Source organism: Hylobates moloch, unplaced genomic scaffold, assembly GCF_009828535.3.
Source record: "Hylobates moloch isolate HMO894 unplaced genomic scaffold, HMol_V3 SCAFFOLD_19, whole genome shotgun sequence".
In the NCBI taxonomy this organism is placed as follows: Eukaryota; Metazoa; Chordata; class Mammalia; order Primates; family Hylobatidae; genus Hylobates; species Hylobates moloch.
In genome coordinates, this window is record NW_026652294.1 from 2,882,715 (window position 1) to 2,894,211 (window position 11,497).

Below are 11,497 nucleotides of genomic sequence, written 5' to 3' on the forward strand. Positions count from 1 at the left end.
GGCACAGGCACAGGGTCTCTCAGAAGAGACAGTGCACGTGGGAGGACCCTGAGGAGGGTACCGGCCAGACAGGACCACTGCATCCTGGCTCTGCCCTGTGCTTGATGGGAGGGGTCTGAGTTCCTGCCTTGGGCTGCAGCACAGGCACAGAGAAACGGGCGGAGGAGCTGGGGCCTTGGCTGCTAAGCGCGTCCTCCCCGCTTCTTCTCCTTCTCCTCCCCCCAGGCTTCTGGAGCCCCGGCCGCCCCCACGACCATCTGGCTTCACCAGCAACGCTCCCCCACACCCTCCCCCACGTCACTGTTTTTCTCCCTCTCCCCCTCCCCAGCCACTGCCCTGGCGGGGAGGGGGCCCTTTCCTGGGAAGGCTTCCTGGCCACATGGCCCTTCCCTTTTGTTTCTGAGTCCTCTTCGGCCCAGGCCGTGGGAAAGCGTGCCTGTGCATATTTTTGCCTGGATGCGTGTGCTGTTCTCGAGCCCATGGTGCGTGCATGTGTGTGGACATGTGTTCCCCGCCCTGCTGTGTGTGCATGTGTGTATGCATACATGGGTGCAGGGACATGTAGACCCACCACGGCCTGTGTTTGGGGTGTGGGCATGGTGTAAGTGAGGGTGCCCCGGACACGCATGTGGGGTCTAGTGTGACCACCAGCAGCAGTGTGAGGGTGCATACAGCCCCCACTGGGCCTTGAGGCCAGGCCTGACCCGCCCAATTTTCCTTCAGGGCCTTCCTCTCCTGCCACCCACCAGGGGTAGGAACAGGGTCCCTCATCCTCAGCCTCCTCCTGGGGGCTGCCCGGGCAGCCTGATTGGGGTGGAGGGCCTGAGAGCAACTGTCCCCATAGGGGCTGCTATGTCCAGACCCATGGACCTGGCATGTCCTCCATCAGCCAGGCTCAGTGACGTCAGCCACCAAGCATGCTCCATCTGTGCGGCTGGGGGGGCAGGGGCACCTGACATTGGAGCTGCCCTTGGCCCAGGCTGCCCCACCCGTGGTGCCAGGCAACTCCCCTTCCTCTGGGGCCTTGTGATGGGGGAGAGGCTGCCCGTCCAGCACCCACCCCTGCTTCTCACCGCCCACGGCACCCTAGCCCGAGAGGCCACAGCTTAAGAAAAGAGCTCTTTATTCCACGTCGTCCGATATTTTTACACAAGTAAAATAAAATGCATATCTCTATATACCGCGATCTGGGTGGGAGGCGGCGTTCTGGAACAAACGCTGCCGCCGAACCCTGTAAACATGATGGGGTGGAGATGGGGGTGGCGGGCGGGAGGCGTCCGTTAGGGAGGGCCTGGCCTGGCCTGCCCCACGGGTCGGCCGCCCGGCTGGCTGGCGGCGTGGAGAGGGACCCCGTATGTACACACACCCGGCTGCTGAGCACGCTCTTGTGTCCGCTGGGGGTCAGCAGGGCCCGAGCACTGTCCACAGCACCAGCACCAGGCCCAGGGGGGCGAGGCTGCAGGTGAGGCTGGGCAGGGCGCCTGAGCCCTCTGAGTCACCAGTCCCGCCACCCCCGCTGCCTGCCTGGCCCAGACGGCAGTGGCTGCGGGTGCGGTTCTTGCGGGAACAGCCTGGCCTCCGGCGAGGGCCCAAGGTGGGGAACCCTGGTGGCTCGGAGCCCTCGGGCCGCACTGCGGTGAGTGGGGGCTCAGGAGAGCCAGGCAGAGTCCCAAAGGGGGAGTCGTTGATGTGCCTTGGGCCAGAGCCGTTGCCCGGGGGGCTGTCACCAGGCGGCACGCGTCCCTTCAGCGCATTGCCTGCTGAAGCTGGTCTTCCAGGCTCCAGTACCGAGGCCTTGTCGGCGGCGTCTGGCTGGCAGCACTTGGGAAGCCCCAGCGGCTCCTCATCACTGGCCCTGCCGGTCCAGATGGGATGGTAAGGGCCGGTGGCCACAGCGCAGCCCTGCAGGTCATTGGCAGCTAGGCGTTTGAGGTCACGGCCAGCCAGGCGTTGCGGGAGGCTGCAGGGCACCTCGGAGGAGGAGCCGCGGAACTTCTGCAGCCAGGCCCAGAGTGGGCGTGCCCGGCAGTCACACACCCAGGGGTTGTCGTTGAGTCTCAGGTACTGCAGGGCACGCAGGGGCGCCAGGGCCTCAGTGGGCAGCGCCGATAGATTGTTGGCAAACAGATAGAGTGTCATGAGGCGGCCAAGGTCACGGAAGGCATGCGGGTGCACACGGGCCACGCGGTTCTGGTGCAGGAGGAGACGGTCGAGGCTGTGCAGGCCACGGAAGGCGCGCTCGGGCACGCTGGAGATGCGGTTGCCGTGCAGGAAGAGGTGCGTGAGGTTGCCCAGGTCGCGGAAGGTGTCATCAGGCAGTGCCTGCAGTGCGTTGTCCTGCAGGTAGAGGTACTGAAGGGCAGCCAGGCCGCGGAACAGCCCCGGGCCCAGCTCCTGCAGGCCGCAGCGGTCCAGGTGCAGCGTGTGCAGGCGGCCCAGGCCGTGGAATGTGGCAGGGTCCACAGACCGGAGCTGTGCATTATCACTGAGGTCCAGCTGCTCCAGGAGGGCCAGGCCGGTGAAGGCGGCCGCGTCAATTCGGGCCAGCACATTCGAGTGCAGCCACAGGATGGTGAGGTTGCGGCAGGCACGGAAGCTGGCAGCTGGCACATGCGAGATGCGGTTGCCGTGCAGGAAGATGCGCTGGCTGGCGGCAGGGATGCCCACAGGCACAGCCTGCAGGCCCTGCTGGGGGCAGCTTGTCGTCACCTTGGGCTCATTGTAGCATACGCAGGCACCTGGGCACGGGGCTGCCACCCGCCAGGCCTGCAGCCACAGCACCCATGCCAGCAGCCGGCTCCCTGCAGGCAGAAGACAGAGTGGTTAGCAGGCAGGGCAGGGGTACTGGAGAAGCTGGAGGTTTTGCTAGAGCCAGGTGGGCCCCGGGGATTGGGTCTCAGGAGGGCCTGGGGCTGGGTCCAAGATGTGGCCACCACCCCGGGAATCGCAGTGTTGGGATCCCTGCTTCACAGGCCTCATGGATGATGCTGGGCTACAACATGCCTTGGAGCCACGCACTCCACCCTGGAAGCCACATCGGCAGACTCCCCATACCACACAGCCAGTGCTCACACACCCGGGAGCAGCCCACTGGGTCACCAGGGGCACTCACTTGAAGGCCTCCTGGAATGGGCACTCGCGACTGCAGGTACCTCCTCAGGACTCCAGTGACACAGAGCCCGCACTGCAGGAGTCCCGGGGGGGTCCCAGTGGGGGTTCCACCCACAGGGCCTAGGAAACACTGTAACGGGGCTGGGGTCCCTCTGGGCACCTCTGCTATCTCAGAAACAGGCACCTGGATGCGCGAGGGCGGGGGTGGAGGGCAAGTGTGTCCAGGGCTCGGGAGGAGTTGCGTCCCACAACCACCCAGGCAGGCTGCTCCCTCCTCCACACATCCTCCTTTCAAGCACTTCCTGACTTGGCAGGAACCCTCCTGAAGCCTCCGCCCCCTGGCCTCATTCTCTGCTCCATCTCCTCCCTGGGAGGAGTTCACTCCTCCCTAGCCAACCCCTGCAGTGCCAGCTGCCTGCACCCCTCCCACCCGGATGCCATCAGCAGGGATAGCCTCCCAGTGGGTTCTCCCCCAGCCCCAGGGGCCTGCAACCCCTCCTCCATTACAGGGCCAGATACACCTGGGGCTTCACCAAGGCCCTACATGGGCAGTAGTCCCTGCCGGGTGCCGCAGCCAGAGCTGGTCTCACCAGCGGGGTCACCCCCTCCGGAATAAGCTTTCCTGCCTCTCATTCCACCATTGATCCTCCACCCCTTTCGAATGCTGAAGATTCTTTCCGCCTTCAGGAGTGAGTCTATTAAAATATGAATCCCCCTGGGAGGGTTATGGCTTATCAGCTAACACTTGAGTTATCAGCTAACACCTGCGTTGACAGCTAACACCTTCCTCGGCAGCTGGCTAAGAGCAGGATTCTGCAGACATGAGGCCGGCTAAGTGCTGGTGTTGGAGCCAGGCAAGAGGAAGGAGCGGACCACAGGCCAGCTTCCCCAACCCAGAACTGTGACCCTGGGGCCCTCCTACCCACATGGGGCCCCTGCCCCACTGGGTCCTCTCTACTTGGGCGGACAGTGCAGTCGCCCTAAACGCAGAGCCCAGCAAGACCAGCGCGCGCAGTGACTGCTGGGCATGTGCGTCCTCCCAGACTCAGGTTCATAGGTCCTCAGACCCTCTCCCCACAGCCTGGGGGCCTCCTCTGCCACACCCCCTGCCCCAGGGCCATTTGTTGGCTACCAGGGAGGTGGCAGCCCAGGGATGGGGGTCCGGAGGCCCCTCCCTGGGTGGGCTGGGTGAGGAAAGCACCTGGCCTCGTGTTCTGTTTAAACTGCGGACACCCTCTGCTCTCTTTCTGCACACTCTTCCTAGGAAGGTGCGGCCTGACCATGCCAGCTCCCCACTGCTGTCTCACCTGCTGTCACCAGAGGGAAAACTGTGCTATGTAAATGGCACTTCCTGTCCTGGGGCCAGGTGGGGTGGAGGCCCCACATGCTCACGGGGCAGGGTCAGGACTCACTGCCACATTATCGACCACACCACACCACTGACTGTGGGGGTCACCAACTGAGCCTTGTCACCAACCATACCAGGCGGCTGACTGCACCCGCCAAGACTAGCCACCCATGGTGGCCATGCCTGCCACATCACCATGAGCCATGCCGCCATCCCACCACTGTCCTGTGGCTCCAGGCCTGAAGCTGTGGGCTGTGAGTCTGGCTGTGGTCAGGGCTCAGCTCACTCCCCAAGCAGCTGTGTGTCCACTCTAAACATGCCCCCAGTGAGGTGCCAGAATTGAGCCACAGGGTGGTGCGGGGTTGGGGGAGACAGGGGAGGACATGGGGGAGTGGCCACGTGGCGCTCAGTTCTGCCAGGAAGTGGGTATTGGGCACAAAGACACGGCTCGGTTCCTGCCGAGACAACTGCTTTTCGTAAACCAACTTCTGAGAGTCGGGTGAGGTGGGCTCTCTCCTCGCTGCAGCCACGGTAATTGGCTCCAGCCTGGCCCCCCTTGGGGCCTGCCCGCTGGTCTCCATGGCAACCCCTCTGCTGAGCGAGCAGGAGGGGGCATCTTTTTATGAGATAATCAAACCCAACTTTGCAGCATGGGTTTGTCTTCACAGCCGGGGCCCTGGGATGAGGGAGACCCAGCCAGGTGGTGGGAGGGTGTCCTCTGACCCCATCCCAGGGGCCAGACTGGTGACTCACCAGCCTCCTCCCTGGCCCCATGGTGGACTGCAGCCCCTCCCCACCCCAAAAGACCTCCCTGGCCCGTGGCCCCTGACCTGTCCCCTGGGCTCTGCAGCCTCAAGGCCACAAGGCCTCTCTGGCCCTCTCGCCCACCTTTCTCTCTCCTCTTCTGCCCGGCCAACTCTAATAGGATACTCTACTGTCCTTCTGGAGACAGCCTGGCCTCCCTGCCTGCTGTCACCCTACTTCCACTCTCACCCAGTCTCACCCTGGCCCCAATTCTCACAGAGCCTCCAGTATGAGCTCTGTCCTTCCTACCCCTTGCACATGGGATGTTCAGCCAGCCCTGCCACGGCCCCAGCTCTTACAGAGAAACCACGGATAGCGTGCCTGTCCACCGTCCCCACCCAGGTTGGCCCTGCGGCCACCTGAGCCTGTGAGGGCCCCAGAGGGCTCTCCTCAGCCTCCAAGCTGCACACAAACTGGTACATCTGTGCCTCTCCCACCCTCCCAGGCCAATTTACATCTCTTCTTTCCTCCAGGGTCTCCTCCTGGGACCTCCCCGGAGGATGGCCCTGCTGGCTATCAGGGCTGGGTCATAGCTAGGAGCTACTGTCTCAGCCCAGGCCTGGCTCAGGAGCCACGGTTGGGGGAGGGCTGGCTCTCCTGCCTGGAAGGCTCTGAGCTTTCCCAGGGGGGACAGTGACCGGATACTGACCCGGAGCCTCTCCCTGCGGCAGCCAGACCGGGCAGGGTAGGACCCAGGATCACCAGGCTGAAGGCCCAGGAGGCTGGGCAGCAAACAGTCCAGGACGCATCCCCCTGACAGGAGCAACAGGCAGCCCAGGTGGGCACCTGCACCATCAGTTCCGGTGAGTGGAGGGCTGTTCACGTTCACTACAGGAGGGAGTGAGGAGGGAGAGGGAGGGGGGAGGAGGGCGAGGATGGCAGGAGCAGAGGGGAGGGGTGGAGAAGGGGGATGGGGAGGTGGCGGTAGGAGGCTCTGGGGATGTGCCCAGCCAGCGGGCAGGCAGGCGGCTGCTGAGGTCAGCAGCTCACCCCAGCAGCCCAGAGAGCTGAGCCGAGCCGAGCAGGGATGGCCTTCTTCATGTGGTCCCTGGCCCCCACTGTTCCTGGGGCCCCGCCCACCTCCGTACCCTGCCAAGCTTGGGCTGAGGTCCCACAGGGATGCCTCTGCCTGTGCCCAGCGAGGCCAGGAGGCAGCGCAGGGCAGGCAGCTGTGGAGACCCCGAGCACCAGCTTTCATCCACGCACAGCTTGGCGCCCTCGGGCCCTGATGCCGCACCTGGGCTGGGATCACCAGAGGGTCCCATCACCTGCTATAAAAAGATGTGAGACAGCAATACATTTACAGATTAGGAAACTGAGGCAGTGAGTGGTTAAGCCCTGCCCTGCTCCTACTCCAGACTACCCAGGTGGAGAGGCAGCCAAGGGAGACAGTCACAGTGCTGCCCGGAGGGGCCACGAGGCGTGTCCTGCCCAAGCACGAAGGCTGGTGGCCTGGCTAGTAATGGGGGAGGGTGTGGAGGGGCTGGGCTTCAGGCCACGTGCAGAGGGGCAGGCAGCGCCCTCCTGTGCCATGGGTGGCTGGGAGGGGAATCTCCAGGGAGACTCTGAGCTGCTGCTTCCCAGGGCTGGGGTAAGAGGCTGCAGAGGGCTGGAGCTGAGGGTGGGGCCAGCTGTAGCACAGCCGGGACATCAGTCAGCTCAGGATCCTCTCGGACACCAGCCATGTCCCCGTGAGGCGGTCACGTCACAGACCACAGTTATGAGGCAGAACAGGAGGCCACAGCTCAGTGCACCAAGGCCAGAAATAGCTCCAGGCGGGGGTGGCGGGCCTATGTCATCCCCACACCACAGAGGGTCAGGACACCCCTCCCACGCCTGCTCCCCACTCCTGGCCCTCCACCACTGACTCACTCCCCCTGCCCCCCACCCATCTGTCCCCCCATCCTTGCTTGCTTCTCACATGCACACCCACCCGCCATCCATCTTCAGGCCCACAGACACGTGCAGGCGCAGCCAGAATTCCCATGGTGCTTCCTGTGCCCTTCCAGCGCTCCAGGTGCTGGGGCAGGAGATTGGCAGCAGCTTCTGGTGGGGGCAGTCTGCCCTTGAGGTGTCCTGAATCTCCTAGGGAAGTGGGTACCAGCCCCTGATGCCCTGGCCCTGGCTCCTGCTCCTTGTTGATCTTGGCTGCAGTGGCAGGGTAGGCAGACAGGTCAATAACAGGCAAGGACACCTGCCATGGTGAGAGGGCACTGGACCCAGACTGAAGCAGCTCCAGGCCTAGCTAGCTACATGCTGTGGGGGAAACTGAGGCGCAGTGTGGGCAGAGCCTTCGGGACTGGCCTCCTGAGTGTGTCTGGTGCTCCCTCGGCCCCTTCGGCTCCACTCTTTGCCCTGGCCGGCAGGGCTTGTCCCTGCCCCGTGATGCTGGGCTCACCAGAGACAACGAGATGTAGGTAGGTCCAGGGCCAGCAGGCTAGGCCAGAGCCTGGGCCCTTCAATCCAGCAAATTCTCTTGGAGGGGGTGTCAAGTTCATTGACCCATTGTACAGATGAGGAACATAAAAACTGGTGTGGGTATAATCAATAGAAAACAATCCAAGGTCAAATCCAGTCATATGCTACTTACAAGAAACATGCCTAAAAGTACACAACATCTTGTAATTAAAGATATTATCAGAAAAATAATAACAAGTAAAGCAGGAGAAGCCACAGCCCCAGGGCTAGCGGGCTTCCCAGCCTCATGGCCCCAGGGGTGTTAAAAGGTCTTGCTGGGCAGTAAAGGCTCAGCCACCCTCGCTGCTAACCTGAGCTCCACAGTCCTGTTTGCAGCCAGCAGGGCACCCTGAGAGGGTACACCTTTCAAGTCACAGACACTGAAGCTAGCAGAGGATGGCCTGGCCCAGGTGAGAGCTGGCAGCCCTGGATGGCACCCTCATCCCAAGGACACATCAACGTGGGCCACACTGTGCAGGATCATCCACTCCCTTGGCCCTCCCTCCGTCCCTTGGCAAGGCGTGAAGTGGCCCCTGTCCCAGGTGCTGTGCTGAGTGTCACCCACACAAGACCAGGCCAAGGAGCCGGGTCCCAGGCACTCACGGTCCAGGGCCAGCTGATCACGGGCGGCGACCCTGCTGCATGGCAGGTGCCCTATAGGAGAGTGAGGAGCCACAGAGGCCTGAGCCAGTCCCAGACAGCATGAGGATGTGGCAGGAGCCCAGGAGCCCACTGCCAGCCAAACGGTCTTGGCAGAGCCCCTAGTGGGCAGGATCCTTGTCCTAGTACCTAGGCCTCAAGGATTCATCTTTGGTCAGCACTGGGCTGCCTGCGTGAAGGGCTCCAGAACCTTGCCCCATCCAGCCCACACACCTCTCACCGGAGGTGCACCCTCCTCGGCTCCCACCCCAGTGAGTCCCACACTGGGGGCCCCTGGAGGCTCTGCCCAGCGGAGGCCTCGCCCAGCCCAGGGCACAGCCAGTGCCCCCTTGCCCCACAGGAGGCTAGAGCCCACCCTGCTCCTCCATGCTCCATCAGGAGCCAACAAACACCTGCTGCCTAATTATCTGGAGAATCCTGTCTCCACCAAGGGCTCATCTTTGTCCTGCAGCTAATTCAATCCAGCAGCCAGAGCAAGCTGAGTCCCCAGAGGATGCTAATGAGGAAGTGGCCGGTAGCTGGCATGCTCCCACCCTGGGGATGCACTCTGAGCCAGGCCTGGGCCCAGCATTGCCATACACCTGCCTCCCATGCCCACCTGCCTGCCTGACCCTGCCCAGTACCTGGTGCCTAGCCCTGCAGGGCCCACATCCACTCCCACGGGCTAGCATCCAGACCTAAGCCCCAGCCCTCCCACACTCGCCCAGGACCCTGGATCTGCTGCACGCACAAGGCTGACCCACTGCCTGTGAGCCCAGAGTGTCGGCCTTGACAGGGCAGGAGGAAGTACAAGAGCACATGCTCAGGGTGCACAAGCCAGAAGCACAGACTCAGTGCATGCAATGGGGACCCCTGGGGGTGCAAACAATAGGCATGCATACTGGAAACACACAATAAGAGCCCCCAGGGCTGGTCAGGGCTCAGGCAGAGTGCACTGAGCAGTAGATGGTTGCTGGGATGCGAGCCCCTCCCAGGAGCCAGGGCCCGGCTGGAGGGTCTGCATGCCACTGCAGTGGAGGAAGATGGGTGGGCACATCCCCACGTGTTCTCTTGCCCTCGGCATTTGTAAAACATGATCAACCAGGCAGGCGAGCGGCCTCTGTCCGAGCAGAATTTATTCTGCTGTGAAAAGACACGTGTGGGTCCTGAGGCTCTTGCCGGCTCGTTCTCAGCAGCCTCGGATCAGCCTCAGTCAGCAGGACAGCAGCTGGACAGGCTCCCATTGGAGCCATCCCAGGGACTGCCCAGCCCTTCACGTTAGAAACTGAGCGGGGGGCAGCAGCTGGCCCATGGCACATAAGCAGTGCCTGCTAAGACCACAGAGAAGCTCAGCCAGGGAGGGCCAGTGGGATCCAGCGCTCCCCAGGGGATGAGGAATATAAGAGGCAGGAGAGGATCCTCCTTAGCCTGGGATGTTCCCATTGGAATTCCCCCAGCCAAGGCCAAAGCTCCGTGTCCGGGGGCCACAGTGGAACCCTTGTCAGAGCCGACGGGCCTTGGCCTCCTATTCTACTGGCACCTGACAAACTGGCCCAAGGGCTGGCTGCTGCTTCTGTAAAGGATGTGCTATTGGCAGCCAGCCACACCTATGTGTTCACGCATTGTCCATGGCTGCTTTCCCGCAACAACAGCAGAGCTGAGTTGTTATGACACACTGTGTGTCCCACAAAGCTGGAATTATTTAGTATTACACCATTCACAGAAACAGTTTGCCGACCTGGTTTGTGAGCAAGCCAAGTGTGGGTGCTGCCACCTTCACCCTCACAATGGCCCCAGCAGTTCACTGATACCCCCACCTAATGAAAAGGAAACAAGGGTCAGAGAAGACCACGGTCCTGCTGAAGTCACATAGCCAGGTGAGCAGAGCCCAGCAACCTCAGTGCAGGCTCAGCTCTGCAGAGACCTCGGCAAGGTCAGCATCTCATGGAGGCCTAGGGTGAAGGGTTCTAGGCAAGAAAGAGACTCAGAAATACTGAAATACTCTGTAGGTCAAAAGAGAAACAATCATTTTTCTAAAGAGGCTGTCAGGAGTCTCACAGTCAAACATGCATAAAATAGGACAACTTAACACAAATAAGTTGGGAGGGGTGGCTCACACCTCAGCCTCCTGAGTAGCTGGGATTACACACACACACATGCATGCACACACACACACACAGAGAACAAAATGGTTGTAAGGAGAGGGGGACAGCAGAGAAAGTGCTGAATGACACAGTCCAGCTTGGGAGGAAAGGACTCGGGTGGCACTTCAGAGGAGACAAATCCAGTGCAGGTAGTTTTGAGGAGGGCAGTGGTTTAACTGAGGTAGGAGGTCTCTGGGGACAGGGCCCCTCCATGCCAGTCCACCCACCTTGGAACCCTGCAGAGGCTGGGCCGAGGTCTCTCCCTGCACCTTGTATCAGGGACTCTGGCCAGGTCACACCAAGGTGGCTTATGACCCATTAACATCAAGCTGCCTCCCTGGGCTGGACAGGGCCTGGAAAGAGGTGACCTGGGCAGATCCATGTCGATGTACTTCCCAGGACATCAGGATTCCAGCCTCTGCTAAAGGGATCTTCACAGTTAATAACAAAGAAATATTAAAGATGAGAACACTTGGTCCAGGAAACAAGAGAGGAAAGGGAGTGCAGTCTCTCCTTGCAAACAGGATGCCCTGGACCACCCTCCACGGCCTCAGGCCTGGCTGCCCCTGCAGACCCATGGCCAAGATTGTGAAGGAAAAGTAGGCTGTGGAGGCATTTTCTGTCCTTGTTATCATCATTGTAAACATACTCATCATCACCATCACCATCCTCATCACCATCATCACCACCATCACCACCATCATCAGCAGCAGCAGCATCATCACCATCATCACCACCACTATCATAATTACCATCCTCATTACCATCATCACCATCACTATCACCACCACTATCATCATCATCACCATCCTCATCACCATCATGACCATCTCAACACCATCATCCCATTACCATCATTACCACCACTAGCATCATCATCACCATCCTCATTACCATCACCATCCTCAACACCATCATCACCATCACTATCACCATCACTATCATCATCATCACCATCCTCATCACCATCACCATCCTCAACACCATCATCACC

General features: G+C 61.2%; 1 protein-coding gene and 1 long non-coding RNA gene across 3 annotated transcripts in view; both read right to left on the minus strand.

Annotated features, from left to right (window-relative positions):
• Positions 1 to 1,106: 1,106 nt before the first annotated feature.
• RTN4R (reticulon 4 receptor) overlaps positions 1,107 to 11,497 on the minus strand; it is a 28,111-nt gene continuing 17,720 nt past the window's right edge. Inside the window, exon 2 of one of the 2 annotated variants that reach the window (XM_032138520.2) lies at positions 1,107 to 2,801. In XM_032138520.2, coding sequence (XP_031994411.1) covers positions 1,402 to 2,801 — 1,400 coding nt within the window. In that variant the 3' untranslated portion in view covers positions 1,107 to 1,401. The remainder of the gene's footprint in view (positions 2,802 to 11,497) is intronic. The other variant, XM_032138521.2, reaches the window with a different exon arrangement.
• On the minus strand, positions 6,372 to 11,489 carry LOC131382005 (uncharacterized). Its single transcript, XR_009211139.1, has 3 exons — positions 10,731 to 11,489; positions 7,197 to 7,411; positions 6,372 to 6,534 (listed from the first exon to the last, which is right to left on the minus strand). It is a non-coding gene; the product is annotated as an uncharacterized LOC131382005 (long non-coding RNA).